This window comes from Amblyraja radiata, chromosome 8, assembly GCF_010909765.2.
Source record: "Amblyraja radiata isolate CabotCenter1 chromosome 8, sAmbRad1.1.pri, whole genome shotgun sequence".
NCBI classification, from domain to species: Eukaryota; Metazoa; Chordata; class Chondrichthyes; order Rajiformes; family Rajidae; genus Amblyraja; species Amblyraja radiata.
This window is the reverse complement of record NC_045963.1, coordinates 79286696-79310378: the sequence shown is the minus strand read 5'-3', so window position 1 is coordinate 79310378 and position 23683 is coordinate 79286696. Positions and strand designations below refer to the sequence as shown.

At 45.7% G+C, this 23683-nt stretch overlaps 1 protein-coding gene across 2 annotated transcripts in view; it reads left to right on the top strand.

Moving 5' to 3' along the window:
• Nucleotides 1–23683, top strand: part of LOC116976427 (WD repeat containing planar cell polarity effector) — a 133329-nt gene that overhangs the window by 86757 nt on the left and 22889 nt on the right. For both annotated transcript variants that reach the window (XM_033026311.1, XM_033026312.1), the window contains 3 exons: nt 2–125; nt 2607–2670; nt 7341–7443. In XM_033026311.1, coding sequence (XP_032882202.1) covers nt 2–125; nt 2607–2670; nt 7341–7443 — 291 coding nt within the window. The remainder of the gene's footprint in view (nt 1; nt 126–2606; nt 2671–7340; nt 7444–23683) is intronic.

Sequence of the window (23683 nt, the reverse complement as noted above, 5' to 3'; positions counted from 1 at the left end):
GCATACCTTGAAGCAGCTCTTGGAACATTTTATGTGCCTACAAGACCTTTGTCTGACACGACTGTGTTAGAATACCGGGATCCGATCAGCCGATACGCAAGACGTTTCTTTCACCACCTGCTCAGGTGAGTATTGACATCACTGCCTTACTAGTTGGGTACCTTTTTATTCCCATAAATATTATGGTAATCGAGTTTCACTGTACTTTAATTGGTACACATGACAATAAATAGGCCTTTGAAACCTTTGATATTGTAGCGTTTAAGCAAACCTGAGTGCATCTTTCATGCTTACACAGAATGGGCTGTTTTGCCTAAACAGTGAGGTGTTTGTCCTCCACAGAGCCCTCCTTCAGCTCAGCATTTCAGCAAAGCCTTCTATTGCTTGCTTCCTCCTGCATTTTTCAGGCCATTTGCCTCTCAGGCATAGCTGGGAACGTTATTGTTGAGCTGACCCTGAGGCCTTTCTGGTCACAAGCTCCAACTAGATTGTGGTGTGGTCTTCACCTCACCCTTTAGCAGTCAACACAGTGGGTTTCAGTTTGTACTGAGGCCGTTTATCTCCGGCGTGCAGCAATACGCAGTGTACTTACTAACTGTTCCAATTCTAGCAATCGCTAAGGCTCATACTGTAGAATTTATTGAATCTAATATTAATGCCTAGAAATTCAGTCACATAACTGCTTTTGTTTTATTCTGTTATCCAATTAAAAATAATGATTTTGTTCCAGGTCGTTTCATATAATTTCAGAAGCTTAAGCGGGCTCTTCCGGGTGTGAGGCAGCCTTTCACACACAGTGTACTTTGTAGCTTGGGGATAAAACAACTTTGTGAACTGACCTGTAATTGAAGCGTACTCTGAGGTGCTGATTAATTAAGGTTTCAGCTACTCCGATCTCCCCACTGCAGAAGCTAACATTTATTGCTACTTGCTTATGAAGGGGGAACAACAAAACAAAAAATGCTATGCAATTTCTCAAAAAGAAATGTGTCTACACTTGCTCTTTGTGATGTGACGAATGTTCATAGCACAGTATCAGGCAATGGCCATCGTTCTAAGAGATGCCAGTCACCTTCTCCATAGTCAATCGCTTTGCCATCCCATCAACAACCTGACAGCACACGATTGCCCAGAAATGTAACTGACAGATTTATGAATATATGCTCATCAATCACTAGGTATTGATAGAACATAAAACAGTACAGCATAGCAACAGGCCCTTTGGCCCACAAGGTCTGTGTTGAACAAGATGCCAACTTCAACATCATCCACCATTCCCTACATTCTTTGGTGAATACTCCCAATATTCTAGTCCCATCTTCCTGTGTTTCCCCTCTAATGCTTTGTTGTTAAACCCAGTTCCATTCACAAGTTGTTTAGCGACTGATGTGTTTGGTGTAAGCAAGCAGCTGCACTAGCGCATGTGAGTACCATTGTGGGCTCTGAACAAGTGAAACCTTAAACCAAAAAAACCCAATGCTGTGAAGGATGTTTGTGTAAATTGTGTTGGGTCTTGGGTCTTTTTTGTTTTGTATGTATAGCTGCAGAAACGGCATTTCGTTTGGACCTCAACGGGGTCCAAATGATAAATAAATGTATTGTATTGTATGTATTGTTGTCTATCCTTGTGGAAATGGCGTTCCAAAGAATCTCCCAGCGGTTGTTGCTGCTGCTGAGCATTGGAGATGAGACTGAAGCTCCTGCTTGGACTAGTTGGACATGGTCATTGATATCACTTGCACCAGGATGCATTTCATTGGCGTTTGGTCTCTGAATATCTAAATATTCCACTTAGATTATACCCTTTGTCTTTGCTTCATCAGATAGCTTTGCTTATTTTTGGCAGTCATTTTGAATTTTATCACAAAATACAAGAGTTGTTAAATAATTCCTATGGAAGTGCTCCACTTCATTGGGGGTTAATAATTTTATACCCACCCTTGAAAATGTTTTCCATTCCCCAATGTTTCAGCAAAAAGTATGAATGAATTTATTCTCTTCTAGTTTACTGCCCCCTCAGCTGAGAAGGTACCATGTATCGCCCACCCATTGAGAACATTTCCCCGTTCAAATTGTGTACAGACACTCATATCATATCAATGCCAAAAGCCACTGGTGTGGCCATTGTCTATAATGCCACAGGACATAGCTTTCTTTTCATTAAATGTGATACTGTTCTGTAGTTCTAATAACAAGGAACTGCAGATGCTGGTTTATTAATGCCTAGAAATTCAGTCACATAACTGCTTTTGTTTTATTCTGTTATCCAATTAAAAATAATGATTTTGTTCCAGGTCGTTTCATATAATTTCAGAAGCTTAAGCGGGCTCTTCCGGGTGTGAGGCGGCCTTTCACACACAGTGTACTTTGTAGCTTGGGGATAAAACAAGTGTTCGGCACGGACTAGAAGGGCCGAGATGGCCTGTTTCCGTGCTGTAATTGTTATATGGTTATACCAAGGATAGACACAACATGCTGGAGTAACTCAGTGGGACAGGCAGCATCCTTGGTTCTGTTCTGACTGTCCTGTAGTTAATTATATTATGGTAAATATTGATAAAAATGTTCCCAGTAATCCTTTCTAATAGTTTACAATACTTTGACAGGTACCAGAGGTTTGAGAAGGCTTTTCTATTGGCAGTAGATATTTGTTCACGAGACCTGTTCATGGTGAGTTATTTCCATCCTCTTCCATGTCTGTTCCAGATCTGTATCATTGTGTATATTTGTAGTTTCAAAAGCAGATCAGTATGAACCAGAGCTTCAAACAAGCAGTACAGCAGACATACTGTTGGCCACACAGACTTTATGAAATTAGCCAAAATCACACCTAAGAGCTATTGATATTGATATTTTCTTAACCTTAGGCCAGTTTTGTATTTGCAGGTACCATTTTGGACTATCACCTTGTTTAGTTGGTGATGTACATAGTTGTCACATTTCAGTCTAAGATACATACTATTTCTAATCCATTCACTAAAGATGTAGCTACATTGCATAAAATACAGTTCTGGAGCAGGTTTAGGAAGCTAAAGGTTTCAATGTGTCACGAGCAAATCATCAAACCTTCTGCCAGTATGTTTAAAACAAGAGAGTTAAAGTGCAAACTCAAAGGCTCTGACATTTAACCTTTAGTTGCTCTTCCCGTATAATTAACTCCAGGAATAAAACGTAACCTATGCAGAAAGCCTTCTGCGCCGCCCAGCATGTGGTCCTTGTCTCTGGAGACCTTGCACCATAACGCCACACTGAGTTTGCAAGGACAAAGCTGATGGTACTTGCTTAGATCTCACAGCTTGCTTCTTCCAAGCTAAAGCTTTGAATGTAAATAATAGAATGAAAAGAAAAGAACATGTTGGGAAACTCTGCGAGTGTCCACTGTGGCAGGGCAAAGACGTTCTAAAGAATTAACGCAATGTTCGAAAAAAAGAGATTATTAATACTACAAAGTCATTACGTTTCCCCGTGCATCTCAAAGATCGGACTGGTTAAGAGAATATTATCAAGTCCCTGTTGGTTATTCTGCATTCATTCATCAAAGCATCGAGCTCTTTTGTTACCTACACTCAAACATGTTGTGTTGACTTCATGATAGAAACATAGAAACATAGAAAATAGGTGCTGGAGTAGGCCATTCGGCCCTTCGAGCCTGCACCGCCATTCATTATGATCATGGCTGATCATCCAACTCAGTATCCTGTACCTGCCTTCTCTCCATACCCCCCCGATCCCTTTAGCCACAAGGGCCACATCTAACTCCCTCTTAAATATAGCTAATGAACTGGCCTCAACTATCTTCTGTGGCAGAGAGTTCCAGAGATTCACCACTCTCTGTGTGAAAAATGTTAATGATGAAATGTCAAGAACACATTATCATTTGGAAAGCTTATTACTTCTTTCATTTTAATTCAGTTTATTGTTTCTTTTTCTCTGGAAACTGGCATCTAATATAAAAAGGCCAGCTAGAGATCTGCTACTGGGCATTGCGTTGTCACTTTAAACATTGCCCTAAGTAGACATGAAAGGTTCAGAATGTGTGACTTTAGTTTTGTTTGACCTCTGTGTCTGTAGAAGTCTGTGTAGGAAGGAACTGCAGATAGACACAAAAAACTGGAGTAACTCAGCGGGACAGGCAGCATCTCTGGAGAGAAGGAATGGATGTCATTTCGGGTTGAGACCCTTCTTCAGACTGTTCTGCTGGATTTACACCAACTTAAATAGAAAAGACTGTGTGAATGCTACAAAGAAAATCTATTTTATTAGTTTCTTACTAATCAGGTCAGGTCGGGGGGAGTTCCCCCCCGCTACGGGTACCATGTAATCCCGCGCTACCTGCTCCATGGTCGGATAGTCGGCGACTAAACTGTCTCCCCCACCTGGTTTGCCAGGTGAGGAGGGGGCTGTGGACCCCCAGCAGGACCAAAATCAAGACCTGTCAAAGGGCGGATGAGCTCCTAGCGAGCCAAAGGCCATCCACACTTCAGTAGAAGTTGCGATCTCTGTCGTACAGAGCATTGTAAGGCAGCGTGGCCGTTGATGTTTGCAACAATGATGATGATGATGATGATGATACGTATCAAAATCATGATATCATGAATGGAAGTTGGGAGGACTGCTGTAATGGTGGGGCAAGGGGTAGACACTAGTGACAGTGGGGCAAGGGGTAGACACTAGTGACAGTGGGGCAAGGGGTAGACACTAGTGACAGTGGGGCAAGGGGTAGACACTGTAGTGATGGTGGGGCAAGGGGTAGATACTAGTGACAGTGGGGCAAGGCGTAGATACTAGTGACAGTGGGGCAAGGCGTAGATACTAGTGACAGTGGGGCAAGGCGTAGATACTAGTGACAGTGGGGCAAGGCGTAGATACTAGTGACAGTGGGGCAAGGGGTAGACACTAGTGACAGTGGGGCAAGGGGTAGATACTAGTGACAGTGGGGCAAGGCGTAGATACTAGTGACAGTGGGGCAAGGCGTAGATACTAGTGACAGTGGGGCAAGGGGTAGATACTAGTGACAGTGGGGCAAGGCGTAGATACTAGTGACAGTGGGGCAAGGGGTAGATACTAGTGACAGTGGGGCAAGGCGTAGATACTAGTGACAGTGGGGCAAGGGGTAGATACTAGTGACAGTGGGGCAAGGGGTAGATACTAGTGACAGTGGGGCAAGGCGTAGATACTAGTGACAGTGGGGCAAGGCGTAGATACTAGTGACAGTGGGGCAAGGGGAGACACTAGTGATGGTGGGACAAGGGGTAGACACTAGTGACAGTGGGGCAAGGGGTAGATACTAGTGACAGTGGGGCAAGGGGTAGATACTAGTGACAGTGGGGCAAGGGGTAGATACTAGTGACAGTGGGGCAAGGGGTAGATACTAGTGACAGTGGGGCAAGGGGTAGACACTAGTGATGGTGGGCAAGGGGTAAACACTGTAGTGACAGTGGGGCAAGGGGTAGACACTGTAGTGACAGTGGGGCAAGGGGTAGATACTAGTGATGGTGGGGCAAGGGGTAGACACTGTAGTGACAGTGGGGCAAGGGGTAGACACTAGTGATGGTGGGCAAGGCGTAGACACTGTAGTGATGGTGGGGCAAGGGGTAGATACTAGTGATGGTGGGGCAAGGGGTAGACACTGTAGTGACAGTGGGGCAAGGGGTAGACACTAGTGATGGTGGGCAAGGCGTAGATACTAGTGACAGTGGGGCAAGGGGTAGACACTAGTGATGGTGGGCAAGGGGTAAACACTGTAGTGACAGTGGGGCAAGGGGTAGACACTGTAGTGACAGTGGGGCAAGGGGTAGACACTAGTGATGGTGGGACAAGGGGAGACACACTGCTGTGACGGTGGGGCACGGGGAGACACACTGCTCCAGGATAATTGCAGGCCTGTTGGCCTGTTGCTGAGTTGTTTGATGTCAATATGTGAGTGGCATGTTCATCGTTTGTGCCACTTGATCTCAGAATCAGCAAGGTGTTGCTGGATTTCCTACATAAACCACAACTTCACTCTTGAAAGAATAATTTGATCAAAATCAGAGGATCATCATTAAATTATCAGACGAGGGTCTGTGACTAAGTTAGATTGTGTGTATGTAGTGGAAGCTGACCTTTAGTTCAGTTTATTGTCACGTGTACCGAGGTACAGTGAAAAGCTTTTGTTGTTTGCTATCCATTCAGTGGGAAGACAATACATGATTACAATCGATCCATTTACAGAGTAAATAACTTCCAGTGAAGCCACCACAGGAACCAGACTGCTAGCGGCGGTCAACATGACCCAAAACACAATTTGTTTTTAGACTTCTCAATTTTAAGACTACTCCCATAGTTTCACTGGCTTGTCGTTTGGTGGTGCACAGGTCCGACTGCAGCTGACTCTTGTGTCATTGTGACGTGGGGAACCTGTTGGCTTTTGCCAGGTAACAGAGCCCACAGGTTGTCCTTGCCATTTTGCAATCCACTTGAATATCAAAGACACCTACTTCTGCTAATTGTAGTTTGTTTGTGATGGAGAATAATACGAGCCAGGGTGTGGTTCTGCGTGAATAATGATATGATATTTTTAACTTGAAGCAAGCAGTGAGGCAGTCACGATGGCGCAGCGGTAGAGTTGCTGCCTTACAGCGAACGCAGTGCCAGAAACCCGGTTTCGTTCCCGACTACGGGCGCTGTCTGTACGGAGTTTGTACGTTCTCTCCGTGACCGGCGTGAGTTATCTCCGAGATCTTCGGTTTCCTCCCACACTCCAAAGACGTACAGGTTTGTAGGTTAATTGGCTTGGTAAATGTAAAAAATTGTCCAGTATAAAATTGTCCAACTTCCAGTATAGTCCCTGGTGGACTCTTCGGAAGGTACAAGGTACAAGGACTCAGTTACGCAAGTCTGCCTGGTCTGCTGGAGGAATGTGGCTTTGATTTGACAGCAAGGCACAGCCTGGTTTGTGGCGCACTGTTATTATGAAATATATCAATTGTAAATATTACAATAAAGCAACAACTGCAATTATACAACTTTCTTAATGTTATCATAACTCTCTAGTTTTTCAAGCTGTGTGCCAAATTGTCCAATGTTGGCAGGCAGAGGCTTCTTAGGCCGTCGACATTTTTCATCAGACACTAAATAACTAGCGAACTTGATGTGTGGCTAAGTTCACACATATGCCATATTGTTTTTCTGTCTATGACAATATGTTGATTATTGAAGAATAATTGTCTAATGAACATTATTTTCAAAATTTGTACTAGGTTAGAAAAGTGCAATTTTAAAATATGTCCTGATGCTTCAGGAAACTTTGTTTTACTTTAATTTATCTGGGATTAATTGATTTTTTTTCCTATTTGAAGGACATTTATTATGTAGCTTTGGAAAAGGGTGAAATGGCCCTGGCAGAAGTAGCCAAGAAGAAAGCTGATGAGATTGATTCCCTGTCAATGATGACTGATGTGGGTAAGGATCATTTCTATATTATGTCTGAAAGGGGGAAAAAACAGATTTGTATTCAGTCTTGTTTACAACATCTCATATACGATCCCAGTAATATGATCTGGATTGATAGCAGTTTGATTTTAAATTTCTGGCCATAGTGTTAATTAGAATTGACATTGTATTTTAGTTGTTGCAAACATTGCATATTATGCTTCAAAATGGTCAGCAGAAGATTTAGTAAAACTTTATTGTAATTTGGTAAATTGTGTTCTGTGATGTGCAGCAGACTTTTACAATGATACTCTCCATATCCAATATTACACAACACATATCAGCAAATTAACTGGAAAACATCAGAGCTCAGCTGGGGCTGTGGGTGCAGCTCTGGGTAATGTGGCTTTGTAGGATGTGAACGAGATGGAGAGGATGCAGAGGAGATTCACCAGATGATGTTTGAGGGGAGATTGGAGAAGCTGGGTCTGTTTCCCCAGGTGCGGAGGAGGTTAATATTGACATGTACAAAATGATGAAATTATTAGATAGGGTAGGCTACATGTAACTTTCCCCCTTAGAACCAGTGACTAGAACTGGAGGATATAGATTTAAATTTAGGGTGGGGGGTAAGAGATCTACATAGGGTTTGTGGGGGAGATTTTGCAGGCATGAAGTGGTGGAAGCAGAGTTGCGAGGTGTCCAGACCCTGTGAGCATTGAAGCTACAGGCCACTTGCTGGAAGATAGGCTTGGACATAGTGGGCTGAATGGACTGTTTCCCTGCAGTTGGACTCTGACGTCTGTTAGTTCCAAGCTACCAAATGTGTTCAAGAGTCCAATGATACAATGTGTTTTAACATTGTTTTAGATTAGATTAGATTCCTTTATTTGTCATTCAGACCTTTCGGTCTGAACGAAATTTCGTTGCCTGCAGTCATACATATAATAATAAATAACAAAACACACAATACACACAAATTAACATCCACCAACAGTGAGTTCACCAGGCACCTCCTCACTGTGATGGAGGCAAAAGTCTTAAAGTCACTGTCTCTTCCCTCCTTATTCTCCCTCTGCACTGAGGCGATCCAGGCCTCCGATGTTGTTACCCCACCGGGCGATGGTAATTCAGTCCCGCGGCTCAACGGAGGCGGTGGTCGAAGATGCCGCTCTCCAGTCCAGCGGAAGCAGCTGTTGCCGCGGGAGCTCCGTAAAAACAGGTCACCAACCTGTGACCTGCGAGCTCCTGACGATGTCGTCCACTGGCCCGCAGCCGTGCCCTGGATTCACGTCGCCGCCGCCGGAACGTCGCCTCAGCCACCAGAACGCGCCTCAGCCCCGAGTCGTGCAGCTGCCACCGGAGCACCGCCTCAGCCCCGAGTCGTGCCCCCGCCAACGGAGCACCGCCTCAGCCCCGAGTCGTGCCCCCGCCACCGGAGCACCGCCTCAGCCCCAAGTCGTGCCCCCACCACCGGAGCACCGCCTCAGCCCCGAGTCGTGCCCCCACCACCGGAGCACCACCTCAGCCCCGAGTCGTGCCGCTGCCAACTCGCGTTGGTAAGTCCTGGCTGGCTCTGCTTCCTGGGCCTCGATGTCGGTCACAGTTGGAGGCCGCCAGCTTCACCATTAGTCCTCAGCGCAGACGGAGGCAGAGAAGGGGGGATACGACAGAAAGAGTCGCTTTCCCCCGAAGGAAGAGACAGAAAAACATGTTTCACCCCCGCCCCCCCCCCCCTCCACACATAACACAACCTAATAAACTAAAATTTAACTAAAACAAGACAAAAAAAACAACAAAAAAAGTAAAAACAGACGGACAGCAGGCGAGCCGCAGCGCTGCCACTACCATCAAACAACCTTTCCTGTCCTACTGAACTGGAGAAATAATCTTGAAATGTCAGCCTCAAAAACATTCAGCTCTGCTTCTACTTATTCTAACTCCCCTCCTTTGGAACCATGTTCTTGTACCCCTCAATGTGTTTTATTAGAAGAAATGGGTCAGAAAGCAGTTTCATGTACAAAACCTGGAGTTTATTTTTCATTAATTTCTACCAGACTAAGTGGGACCCGTTGGGTCCCATGTTCACACGGGAGGGCTGGTCCCCCAACGCAATATTCCACCTCATATTCCACCAAACAGCCGATTGCATTTCCACTTCATTTCCATTGCCAATACAGTTTCAAGCACATGGCAGGCTCAAGCCAAACAGCTCATTGTATTTTCACTTCATTTCCATTGTCATTGCAGTTTCAAGCACAGGGCAGGCCAAACAACTCATTTCATTTTCATTAAGGGCTAACAAATAATTTATTCAAGTACATTGCATACTCACAGTGTTCTGTAGTTTCCCAGCTCAGACAGAGAGTTGTGATCTCTCCCTCGCCATCTTGCAGACAGACTGAGCCACGCCCACACTTCCGGGTTTTATAGTCCCTCCCCCTCCCACCGGAAGGGGCGTAGCCTTCATGGCGGAGATTGGCAGGAGAGAGAATCTCAACATTTTTTAAAGACTAATAAGTCTTTTATTTTTCATCGATGGGAAAAATCCTCGGGGCCTGCGCAGCGGAGGAGGACTCTGAGTAAGATGGCCAAAAAATCACAGCCATATATGGTAGCGTTTTTTCTAAAATCAAAGCACAGTGCAAACAGGAAGTGATCAAGATGAGACTTTTAATTATATAGATAAACAATAGAATTTCAGAAGGTGCAAACAGACTGGAAACACAATTAAGGCCATGGGGGGTGGGGGATTTTTAAATTATTATCTGCGGACATCTGAACGCTGGGGTAAGACTGCCCACACACCAAATGCCCAGCTGAGAGGCCAACACAGGCAAGAGTTTTACCAAGAATGGAGAGACAGCTGAAAAGGTGCAAAGCCTCTGGAGCACACAGAAAACAGTGAATGAGTGTGTGTAACACAAGCTTGCAACCTTGATGCAGCAATCAACAGCAGAGATTTCCAGGGCAATGCCTGCATCTAGTTACCAATCTAGTTGTGGGAATGATACAGGGTTTCTGCTGCAGGGGAATTCATCGTAAGGGACCTCCACCACCACGTTCATTCAGGAGTACAACGCACGTCATATTTCCTGTGCCATACATCAAAGAAATCCACACCAACCACTCTACATGTATGTGGAGAACAGCTCCATCCAGTACATCATCATCCTCAACTTTACAGAAGAGGGATTATAGGGATATCCTCAAATCAGCTTGTGCTCATCAATCTGTTCCCATTCCTTTAGACTACACGATGCCCTTCCATTCATGATCCTAACCTGCTGGCCACCAGAAACAACCCCAGTGTAGGCTGAGGACATATTTCATTGCACTGGCCCTCTCCATGCAGGTTGAACGGGAATCTGCTTTTACACAGGGTAGGAGAATCAAGAACCAGACAACATAGGTTTAAGGTGAGAGAGGAAAGATTGAATCGGAACCTGAGGGGCAATAGTGTGGTGGGTGTATGGAACGAGCTGCCAGAGGAGGTCATTCAGGCAGCTACTATTGCAACATTTAAAAGACAATTGGACAGGTACATGGATAGGAATGGTGTAGCTGGATACCTGCCATAGGCAGGCAGGTGGGACCAGCATAGATGGGGCAAGTGAGCTGAAGGACCTGTTTCCGTGCTGTAAGACTAATTAGTGACAGATATGTTGTCAGTCTGTCAGCACCCGTGCCACTGCTTTACAAGGTTGTGGACTCCCGTGACTTGAGCACAAAATTTAGCCTGATTTTGAAAGTATTAAGGAGTTCTGAACTTCTGTTGACTTTTAGAAACATAGAAACATAGAAAAATAGGTGAGGTTAAACCAAAGCTATTGAAGTGGATGTTTTTACAGCACAATTGTGGTAGCACGGTGGCGCAGCGGTAGAGTTGCTGCCTCACAGCGCCAGACACCCGGGTTCCATCCTAACCACGGGCGCTGTCTGTACGGAGTTTGTACGTTCTCCCCGTGACCTGCGTGGGTTTTCTCCGAGATCTTCGGTTTCCTTCCACACTCCAAAGACATGCAGGTTTGTGGGTTAATTGGTTTGATAAAAATGTAGAATTGTCCCTAGTGTGTGTGGGATAGTGTTAATGTGCGGGTATCGCTTTTCAGCACGGACTCGATGGGCCGACTGGCCTGTTTCTGCATTGTGTCTCTCAACTAAACTAAATTCTGACATTATCTTGCTTATGTTTGAAGAAAGAGAACACAGAGAAGAAATGGCGATGCACGATCTATTTTTATTTACCATCTCCAAAACATCACAGACAAATATTAAGGCAAAAGACTGAGATCCATGAACAGTACACTCACACTTGACGACATTTCCTGCTACCTCTTCCTGTAAACTCTTGAAGAGCACGGTTTAATGTCAATTCCATGCTATTCACCATCACAGAGATTTGTGCGTTGGGAAACTCTGAAATAGCACCTTCCAGCTCAGTTGGTCTCAACAAGTTAATGTTTTTACCTTGTGAGCAGCTTATTCATGTTTTAAGACATATGAACTAGAAATGTACTTACTTTACAAATAAATGGTCTTGTTGGTTGAGCATATATACTTAATAGTGATAGTGGCCAGTATTTATGTTCAGTAGTATTCCACCCATAGCTCACCCCTCCCAAGAAGCCCATTCCTCTCAGCCCTTCATGGATAGGACAGGTTTAGAGGGATATAGACCAAACGCAGGCAGCTGGGACATGTGGGCCGGTGTGGGCATGTTGGGCCGAAGGGCCTGTTTCCACACTGTGTCACTCTATGGCTTTATCTGTTCATTGTATGACCCTCCCCAGGGAATCAGTCCACTGATTCTGTCTGTTACTGTCACTTTTCCAAACCTTTCCTCCACCACAAATGAGTTGTTTCTGGACCAAATATCACTCACTGATCCCCCACTCCAGATCACCAGGTGCTTCCTTCATCCAAAGAGCAGCACGGCAGGTAAACACCACAGGGATTGTTCGACGTACCCTACAAAGAGGCAGGCATAGCTAGGGCCCATGCACGGGCCCAGAGCTACACCTTGGATTTGCATGTTACATCCTAATGGCTCTTTAGGAATACGCCTGAAATATCTTAAAGCCTTTTAAGTTTTCCTGTGCTGGTAGATCAGCAAGTGAAGATTTATATTTTTAGCATGTGCTGTAACCAATTGTGCTTTGATGAAGGATATTTTTTCAAAAAGTAATGTGTGTAAGAACAAAATCTGGTTTAAAAATGAGAAGCTTTTCTATTTGTGACAATGTCCACATAGTGTGGACACAGGAGCTTCATTCAAAATTACAAACACTTTGTCACAGAAACCACAGCCTCATAGATTTAGAAGATAAGTACAGTGAATTACAAAATTGTGTGGAACCTATTAGTTTTGAGCTTTCCTAAAACTATTCAGAACAGGGACATTCTGCAAAGATAAAATCACTTGTGAGTATTGCATTCCAGCTCTGCCAGCATAATGACAGTGGGATGGATCATCCCTGGAGACTAGGTGGGGCAGTAGAATCAGGTCAACATTGCACCTCACTTTCATTTAGACCAGGCTCTCTCTGTCTCTCTGTCCCTCTCTCTGTCTCTCTGTCTCTCTGTCTCTCGCTCTGTCTCTCGCTCTGTCTCTCTCTGTCTCTCTCTATGTGTCTCTCTCTCTCTTAGTCTCTCTCTCTGTCTCTCTCTCTGTCTCTCTCTCTGTCTCTCTCTCTGTCTCTCTCTCTGTGTCTCTCTCTCTCTGTCTCTCTCTCTGTGTCTCTCTCTCTCTGTCTCTCTCTCTCTCTGTCTCTCTCTCTCTCTCTCTCTCTCTCTCTGTCTCTCTCTCTCTCTCTCTCTCTCTCTCTCTGTCTCTGTCTCTCTCTCTCTCTGTCTCTCTCTCTCTGTCTCTCTCTCTGTCTCTATCTCTGTATCTCTCTGTCTCTGCCTCTATTATTAGTTATAAGAAACCCATGACATTTCTATTGCTAGATGTACCTATTTACTACAGTTTGAAATGTTCTCTTGTGTTTCTGCAGTGAAGAACTTCTCAGTGAAGTATCTCAGGCTTCCATTGTGCAAATGCCTAACCAATGACAGAATTATTTGCTTCCTACAAAAATCTTGTTGCAGATTTTTCAGTTACACTTTGAAAAATGGCACACATTTTACCATTATCAGACCGATGTGAAGAAATTAAATGTGATTAGCCCATGAAAATCTTGAAACTGCTATTTGAAATAGACAGCGATTGTACTTGGTCAGACCAAAAGGACTTTTTTCTTAATTTACTTATTTTTATGTGATGTGGCTAATAGTAGCAAGATCAGCATTCATTGCTCTATGAGAGTGGTGAAGCCCTTCCTTCAACTGATGCAGTCCTTGTAGTGAAGAAACGTCCATGTCAGTGTTGGGCAGAACTCAGACCCAGCAACAAAGAGCAGCGTGGAGATGGTGTGTGACTCACAGACGCTGGAGTTTGTGTGGGATCTGCTGTCCGTGTCCTCCTTGATGCTAGTGGTTGCAGGTTTGAAAGTTGCTACACGAGTAGCCTGGGTGAGTAACTCGTGTGTTTCCCAATGGTGCACACTGCAGCCACAGTGCACTGGTGATCACGGCAAAGAAGATTTAATGTGGTGCTCGGTCTGCCAGGCACGGTGCGGGTTGGAGGGGGAGGGGGGGGAGGGAGGATTTAAGGTGGTGCTCGGACTTCCAGTCACAGTGCAGGTGTGGGGGGTGGGGGGAAGGATTGACCAGTGTTCTGCCAGGATAGAACTTTAAGCACAGTCATAGATTAAATTCTGGCTAAATATGTGTTTTAACAAATATCACAAGCTTTTTATCCATTTAATGGCCTTGCCACATAAGCTTTCAACCCGCTGCAGTCTGTAGATGATGTTCTACATCGATAGTGCAGACATTGAATCAAAATGTACGACATCGTCAAAATGTGGCCAAACAGGTGATGTAATGAGTCGTGTGGTGAGTGAGGGAATTACATTCAATGCAATTATTTCAACGCTTCACAAAACACTGAAGCTTAGTTGCAATTAAAAATAGCCTGAATCTGGCCTGTCACTGACTGCAGTGAATGTAAAAGTCACATCGACTTAATCATCTGCTTACTGCTTCAGGGCACTGGCAACTACTCCGTGGCACTGGCAACTACTCTCTGGCACTGGCTACCACTCTGGCACTGGCTACCACTCTGGCACTGGCTACCGCTCAGTTGCACTGGCTACCGCCCTGTGGCACTGGCTATCACTCTGGCACTGGCTACCACTCTCTGGCACTGGCTACCGCCCAGTGGCACTGGCTACCTCTCTGGCACTGGCTACCACTCTCTGGCACTGGCTACCGCCCAGTGGCACTGGCTACAACTCTGTGGCACTGGCTACAACTCTCTGGCACTGGCTACAACTCTATGGCACTGGCTACAACTCCGTGGCACTGGCTACTACTCCGTGGCACTGGCTACCACCCAGTGGAACTGGCTACTACTCCGTGGCACTGGCTACCACTCAGTGGCACTGGCTACCACCCAGTGGAACTGGCTACTACTCCGTGGCACTGGCTACTACTCTGGCACTGGCACTGTGCTGCTCTATATTGATAGTGACTAAACCCACAGTATCTCAAGTGAATCTCAATTCAACGAATAAGAGTCATTCTGTCTTCATAAACACAAGGTGACTCACGTTTTGTTTCCTAATCATTTTGAGGCTTCTTTTATCAGACTTCGTCTGTGGCGAGGGAGGTTGGCGTGGATGTGCCATGAATGAGGTTGGCGTGGATGTGCCATGAATGAGGTTGGCGTGGATATGCCATGAATGAGGTTGGCGTGGATATGCCATGAATGAGGTTGGCGTGGATGTGCCATGAATGAGGTTGGCGTGGATGTGCCATGAATGAGGTTGGCGTGGATATGCCATGAATGAGGTTGGCGTGGATGTGCCATGAATGAGGTTGGCGTGGATGTGCCATGAATGAGGTTGGCGTGGATATGCCATGAATGAGGTTGGCGTGGATATGCCATGAATGCCACTCTGAGCCACGGATGCAAGCTCTATGTCCAACATTTGCACCATGCGTTAGAAACATAGACAATAGGTGCAGGAGTAGGCCATTCGGCCCTTCGAGCCTGCACCACCATTCAATATGATCATGGCTGATCATCCACAATCAGTACCCCGTTCCTGCTTTCTCCCCATATCCCTTGATTCCGTTAGCCCTAAGAGCTAAATCTAACTCCCTCTTAAATACATCCAGTGAATTGGCCTCCACTGTGACAGAGAATTCCACAGATTGGCAACTCTCTGGGTTGCTTTTTCCTTCATGTGAGGAATTTATCATCATGCTTACCATCGGGTCTGAACACTTTGTTTTCACGAAGAGTCTTTCTACGAAATCAAGGGATATGGGGAGAAAGCAGGAAGAGGGTTCTGCTTCTGGATGATCAGCCATGATCACATTGAATGGCGGTGCTGGCTCAAAGGGCCGAATGGCCTACTCCTGCACCTATTTTCCATGTTTCTAATTAAAGCCATATGTAATTGTGGAATATGTAAAATGTCACTTCAATTGTTGATATTTTTAATCTCCAAACACACCTGTCCACTACATTAAGCTCCCACTAATTGATAAAGGCAATGCACTTAAGACGTTTAATTAAATGGTCATCTTTGGATTGTTAGACTTGTGGCACGCTATCCCATGAAATATCTTTGTAATCAGATTAACGACCATCCTGTTGAAGAATGTTTGTGCCACAGACGGACGGACTGTGTGGGCTGAAGGACAGTTGTGGAGTTCAGTACTAGAGAGCACAATGTTATTCTCCCCTTGTTAACACACGGGAATAGAAGTACTGACCCGTCCGTCGCTCATGTGTTCAAGCTACACTTTCAAGTCCTGTTTGTGGCAAACCATCGCTTTCATCTTTCTTGCCTGCAGGCATTTCCTGTTAATTCTCAGAACTTGAACTCCAGTTGATACTTTTCTGTTTTTCCGTGTATCCTGTGAGGCAGGTATACTTGAAGCAGGTAAATATGAAGCTTCCTTGCCTCAAGCTGCCATTGTTGCTACTGAGACATTTCTATGCATCCATTAACCCAAAGATGCAAATTCCCCATTAGGGTTACAGCTTCAATGATAATTGTTGCTGCCTGATCACTTTATCCTGAATCATCTTCTATTTGTTCCCATCCTTATTCAGCTTCACAGGTCCCATAGGATAAACCATTTGTGCATTTCCTTCACTAGTTTTCAAACCTATTAATATTACAGCAATTGAATTACACTTGCTAGCAAAACATTCTTGACACCATTACATTCAAATTCCTGATATTTGCCTATCTAAATGTTGGAGAATCTAATTGTTTGAGTGTTGTTATGAATGAATTCAATAACACTCTCATCGGTGAGATTTCACATTGCCTTTGTGCATCTGTTCCTTGTGTGGGCAAGTGTGGTCGTTTTCATTATAAATGGTATTCTAGCCTTCGGCAGAAATAAAATGATTTGCCTGGATGTTGAAGGGAAATCTGGAGGATGAGTCAGTGCTGTGAGCTAGGGGTACAAGAGCAGGCTAGCCACACACTTCATCCAGGCCCCTCAAACACACACACACTACCCCACCTGCCGCTGAGCTGCATGTGTGGGCACAGCCTTGTGTTCAGCAGTCGTGCCAGCCTCTCCTAGACAGTCCACAGAGACAGCGTCCTCCCGCAGACGGGGTCCTCCCCCAGACAGGGTCCTCCCCCAGCCAGGGTCCTCCCCCAGACGGGGTCCTCCCCCAGACGGGGTCCTCCCCCAGACGGGGTCCTCCCCCAGACAGGGTCATCCCCAGACAGGGTCATCCCCCAGACAGGGTCCTCCCCCAGACAGGGTCCTCCCGCAGACAGTGTCCTCCCCCAGACAGTGTCATCCCCAGACAGGGTCCTCCCCCAGACAGGGTCCTCCCCCAGACAGGGTCCTCCCCCAGACAGTGTCATCCCCAGACAGTGTCATCCCCAGACAGGGTCCTCCCCCAGACAGGGTCCTCCCCCAGACAGGGTCCTCCCCCAGACGGCGTCCTCCCCCAGACGGCGTCCTCCCCCAGACGGGGTCCTACCCCAGACGGGGTCCTCCCCCAGACAGGGTCCTCCCCCAGACAGGGTCCTCCCCCAGACAGGCTCATCCCCAGACAGGGTCCTCCCCCAGACAGGGTCCTCCCCCAGACAGGGTCCTCCCCCAGACAGGGTCCTCCCCCAGACAGGGTCCTCCCCAGACAGGGCCCCCCCCAGACAGTGTCATCCCCCAGACAGTGTCCTTGCTCACTCCACTAGGGTGCTTCCTTACTTGACCAGGGTGCTCTCGTTCTGTGTCTGTCCCTCCCTCTCTCAACCAGGGTACTTTCTCCAACAGCCAGGATTCACATTTGATCTCTCTGCCCCTCTCACTGTCTCTCTCTCTCCTGGTATCTGTCTCTCTCTCTCTGTCTCTCTCTCTCTTTGTGTGTGTCTCTCCCCCTCCCTCTCTCCCTCCCCCTGCCTCTATTATTAGTTATAAGAAATCCATGACATTTCTATTGCTTCTAGTGCCGCTGTGACATTACTCAGACTAAAGAGAAAAGCATTTATGGAAGTCAAACGTTTCTGACTTGTATGAACATTCTGCACTGAATATTTTCTTCATTCAGGCTGAAATAATCAGGCGTTGAACAATTACCATGTAAGATGTAGAAATCATCAAAGGCTGACCAGCAATGCCTGTAGATGGGTCTGGCCGTACAGTTTCAATGTTGCACAGGCATGTCTCTTGCACAAGGCTCCTTGTTGACTGAAGTCTGTTTGAAGTATTCTGGTTTTCAAATCTTTGAAGAGTACAATCTACAAGGAAGCCTTGAGGGATTCAGGTGGCTCTGCATCTTTGTAGCTTTAAGATAATGGCATCGTTTTTTGTTTCCAGTCAATGCCTCAGAGGCTGCCCTCCCTCAATAATAACTGTCACAGTAGAATCTTTTGGCAAGCATTATAATCTAATTACCAGGCAAGTGGGAATAAATATTTCACAATTACAAGAAAATATTTCTGTGAACAAGAAGTTGTTTAAAAAAAAAAAAAAGTCCCAGTTGAACAATGGATCCAGCAACTTGGTGCTGTTTAGAAATCTGAGGTAATCTGACAGTTTTTCATTATTTGGTTTATCAGCGACCCATGTCTTTACTGGGGATCTGCACAAAGAGCCCCAACAACTGAAAGCAGGACTGTGTTAGTACTGCTCTCTCTCCTTCACCACCTCTCCCCCCCTCATCCTCCCTCTCGCCCCCTCATCCTCCCTCTCTCCCCCTCATCCTCCCTCTCTCCCCCTCATCCTCCCTCTCTCCCCCACTCACCCTCCCCCTCTCTCCCCCACTCACCCTCCCCCACTCACCCTCCCCCTCTCTCCCTCCCCCTCACTCCCCCTCATCCTCCCTCTCTCCCCCCTCATTCTCCCTCTCTTCCCCCTCATCGTCACTCTCTCTCTCCCCCTCATCCTCCCTCTCTCCCCCTCATCCTCACTCTCTCTCCCCCTCATCCCTCTCTCCCCCCTCACCCTCTCTCCCCCCCCCTTAACCTCCCTCCCGCTCTCCCCCTCACTCTCCCTCTCTCCCCCTCCCCCCTCACAATGGCCTGTTTCCTTTATCATTGTTACTTTTTACATATCTTTCATTGATTGTTCTTTATCTCTCCACATCATCATCTATATCTCTCGTTTCCCTTTTCCCTAACTATTCTGAAGAAGGGTCTCGACCCGAAACGTCACCCATTCCTTCTCTCCAGAAATGCTGCCTGTCCCGCTGAGTTACTCCAGCTTTTTGTGTCTATCTTCAAGATATCTCTACAAGATCACCCCTCAGCCTCCTACAGTCCAAGGAATAAAGTCCTAGGCTGCCCAACCTCTCCCTATGTCTCAGACCTTCGAGTTCTGGCAGCAGCTTCGTAAAATGTTTCTGCACCCTTTCCCCCTTAATGACATATTTCCTATAACAGTGGGACCAAAACTCAACAAGTGTGGCCTCACAAATGTCTTGTACAACTGTAACATAACGTGATACGTGTAGGAAGGAACTGCAGATGCTGGTTTAAACCGGATAGGCAGGGAAGCAGCTTCCAGTATTGTAACTGAAGTAGGGAATTGCAGAGATCACCAGAGAGAAAGTGGAGAATGCAGTGTTTACGGGTTGCTGGTGCTAACTGTTGCCCATCGCTTTCCACTCCATCCAGCAACTCTGCATGGATCTCTCAGCAGTCAGCAGTGGTGGCCATTGTCATTTTACAGTCTTGCTTTAGAATGCAATGTCCTGACTTCATCTGAGAATCATTTGTGTTAAAGATGTGATTTGCAATATTAAATCCATATGCTGCCCAATTGTATAGTTGTACATGGCTGTCACACATGCTGGCCTTGCTATGTTATTTATGCTCACAAGGAATCTATTAGTTTGGTTGAGAGATACAGCTTGGAAACAGACTCTTCGGCCCAACCAGTCCACACCGACCATTCATCGCCCGTTCACACTAGTTCCATGTTATCCCACTTTCACATCCACTCCCTACACACTAGGAGCAATTTACAGAGGGCTGATTAACCTACAAACCCGCACATCTTTGGGATGTGGGAGGAAACCGGAGCATCAATCTTTCGTTGCAGTGAAAGACAGCCAATGAACAGACTCCAGAGATATTGGACGTCAGTGGCCAGAACAATAGTGCAGCGTAAATGTTGACGGCTTCATTATCCCCAGCAGTGCAGTGCACTTGCCCCAGCAAGTGGTCTGTGGCCATGTCTGACACCTACATCTGATGCTGCCCTTTGGGTCTACAACTTCAACTACAACTCTGTGAAATACCTGGTAATGTCACAACATCATGCTTTTTATTACATTCAACCCTTATCCCACCCCTGGTAAAACATTACAACTCTGGACTCTCCCTTTCCCCTGATCCTGTGATACTGTACAACTCTGGACCATTTCCCTTGATCCTGTGATACTGACAACTCTGGACTCCTCCATTCCTTGGTGAGACTTTACATTGATTAATGACAGACGTGAGTTGGTGTGGGGCTGATTTTTCAACGTGTTCAGGCTGGTTCAGCAAGTGATCTTGCAATGTTCAGCAGAGGTGTGAGCTCAGTCCCACCGTGTGGAATGCAGAGACTTAGTTTAATAAGGTGGAGGGGGGGGGGGGGGGGCGGATGGGGGGGAGACAAATTGGAAATACAAGGATGGAGTTAAAGGGAAAGAGAGTATAGGAAAAGTTAAGAAAGACACCAGAATTGACAGGGCAGAAAGCTCATGAATGGATAGGGGAGTATGGCCAAGTGAAATAGGAATCGATGTGAAAAGTAATGGATTAAAAGTATTATATATGAATGCACAAAGTATAAGAAATAAAGTGGATGAGCTTGAGGCTCAGATAAAGATTGGTAGATATGACATTGTGGCGATTACAGAGACGTGGCTACAGGAGGATCGGGACTGGGAACTGAATATTCAGGGTTATACGTCCCATAGAAAGGACAGGCAGATGGGCAGAGGAGGTGGGGTAGCTCTGTTGGCGAGGGATGGAATTCAGTCCCTTGCGAGGGGTGACATAGGGACTGACGATGTAGAGTCGCTGTGGATAGAAGTGAGGAATTGTAAAGGTAACAAGACACTAATAGCCCCCAAACAGTCACCTGGATATAGGGTGCAAGTTGCAGCAGGAGTTAAAACTGGCATGGAACAAAGGTAATGCCACTGTGGTTACGGGAGATTTCAATATGCAGGTAGACTGGGAAAAACAGGTTGGTTCTGGACCCCAAGAAAGGGAGTTTGTGGAGTGCCTCCGAGATGGATTCAGAGCAGCTTGTACTGGAGCCTCCCAGAGAGAAGGCAATTCTGTATTTAGTGTTGTCCAATGAACCAGATTTAATAAGGGAACTTAAGGTAAAGGAACCGCTAGGAGATAGTGACCATAATATGATAAGTTTTAATCTGCAATTTGAGGGAGAAGGTTAAATCAGAAGTGTCAGTGTTGCAGTTGAACAAAGGGGACTATGAAGGCATGAGAGAGGAGCTGGCCAAGGTCGACTGGAAAAGGATCCTAGCAGGAATAGCAGTGGAACAGCAATGGCAGGAATTTCTGGGAATAATCCAGAAGATGCAGGATCATTTCATTCCAAAATAGAAGAAAGATTCTAAGGGGAGTAAGAGGCGACCGTGGCTGACAAGGGAAGTTAGGGGTGGAATAAAACTTAAAGAAAAGGTGTATAAAAGATTAGTTAAGACAAATGTAGGTCCCTCGAAGGCAGAAACAAGTGAATTTATTATGGGGAACAAGGAAATGGCAGAAGAGTTGAACAGGTACTTTGGTTCTGTCTTCACTAAGGAAGACACAATCTCCCAGATGCACTAGAGGACAGAGGATCTAGGGAGACAGAAGAACTGAAAGAAATTTGCATTAGGCGAGAAATAGTATTGGGTAGACTGATGGGACTGAAGGCTGATAAATCCCCAGGGCCTGATGGTCTACATCCCAGGGAGATTATTTTCTAATGTTTTATAGATTATAACATCTGTGGTAGGAAAGTTATTAGACATAGACAATAGGTGCAGGAGTACGTTTGGCCCTTCGAGCCAGCACCGCCATTCACTGTTCTACAAGATTGCTACCATCCATGGGTTCTTGGGCTGCAGATGACCCTGACAGACTGAAGACTGCAGACACGGTGGTTGTCAGTGAGCTGTGGGATTTCCTGCATTCTCACCACTCCTCATCTGGCTCCCAGTCCAGGTTTTCTGTTGTAGTTCATCCTTCAGGTGTCTGGTTGGGCGATATTATCCTGTGATGCATGCAAGAGAAATGCCTAGTCTTTGTGGTTAATTAACTTCTAAACTTACAAATAACCTTCCATCCCCAATCTGGACTTTTCATAGTGTTTAAGAAGGAACTGCAGATGCTGGAAAATCGAAGGTAGACAAAAATACTGGAGAAACTCAGCGGGTGCAGCAGCCCGAAACGTTGCCTATTTCCTTCGCTCCATAGATGCTGCTGCACCCGCTGAGTTTCTCCAGCACTTTTGTATACCCTGGACTTTTCATAGTGGACTTTGCACATTTTTCTTTATCCGTACCATCTCTGTTACTGTAACAATACATATCTCGGGGTGCACTAAATGTTGAACATGTCTATGGTTTTGATTGTAATCGTGTCTCGTTAGTTTTTATCTGGACAGCATGCAAAACAAAGTTTCTCACTGCATCTCAGTACATGTGACAGAAACACCGATACTAATGACAATACCAACTTGCAACAATCTGTTTGCTTAAGTGTTCCGTTGCTGTAAGGGAATAAAGGAATCCATTGTTCCTTATAATGATCAAGTGGATAAAGGGCTTATCTATATAAATAATGGCAGGAGTTCCCAAAGGTTTGATTTGAATGATGCTGTTGGAATTCTTTTAAATTGAATTCTTCAACTATAAAAGGTTTTATGTCAGTATGTTCTTGCTATCTAAGTCATAGCTAACTTGCATAACTTAGAACAAGTCTGCATTAAGCAAACTGCATATTGAAAGCAGATTTAATTGGCATAATTTCCAAATGTGTTATCCGTAATAGCATGAGGAAGCACGGCAAATGATTGCTGAACTGCTGGTGAATGGTAATTTTCCAATTAACCATTTTTGACCTGATATGCATTGGGTGTCCTAAGGATAGAATTTAACATTTTCATTTATGAGAGGAAAAGGGAAAGGCTATTGAATTGCTTTATGTATGAAATATTTGCCTCCATCTCTTACTTTAATAAGCCTAACAACATATGTTCTGCCTATTAGCAGATAACCAGTAAAGCAGCAACTCTTTTGTTTTTCCAACATGGGTTTTTCAGTGATTATATTAGCGAATGTTTCCTAAGCAAGCTCTGTCACATTTAGTGAGAGCAATTACAGATCTAGCTTCAAAATGTGGTTGGAGTATTTTTTAAAGTAAGATATCTTCCAGCAAGGGTGGTATGCTTCATCCGCTACTCATGCAAGGCTCCATGCCCCCCAAATGCATGGCCTCCATGAATCTCCAATGCATGGCCTCCACACCCTCCCCCAATGCATGGCCACCATACCCCCAATGCATGACCTCCATACCCCCCCCCCCCAATGCATGGCCTCCATACCCTTCCACCAATGCATGGCCTCCATACCCCCCCCCCAATGCATGGCATCCATACCCTTCCCCCAATGCATGGCCTCCATACCCTCCCCCCAATGCATGGCCTCCATACCCTCCCCCCAATGCATGGCCTC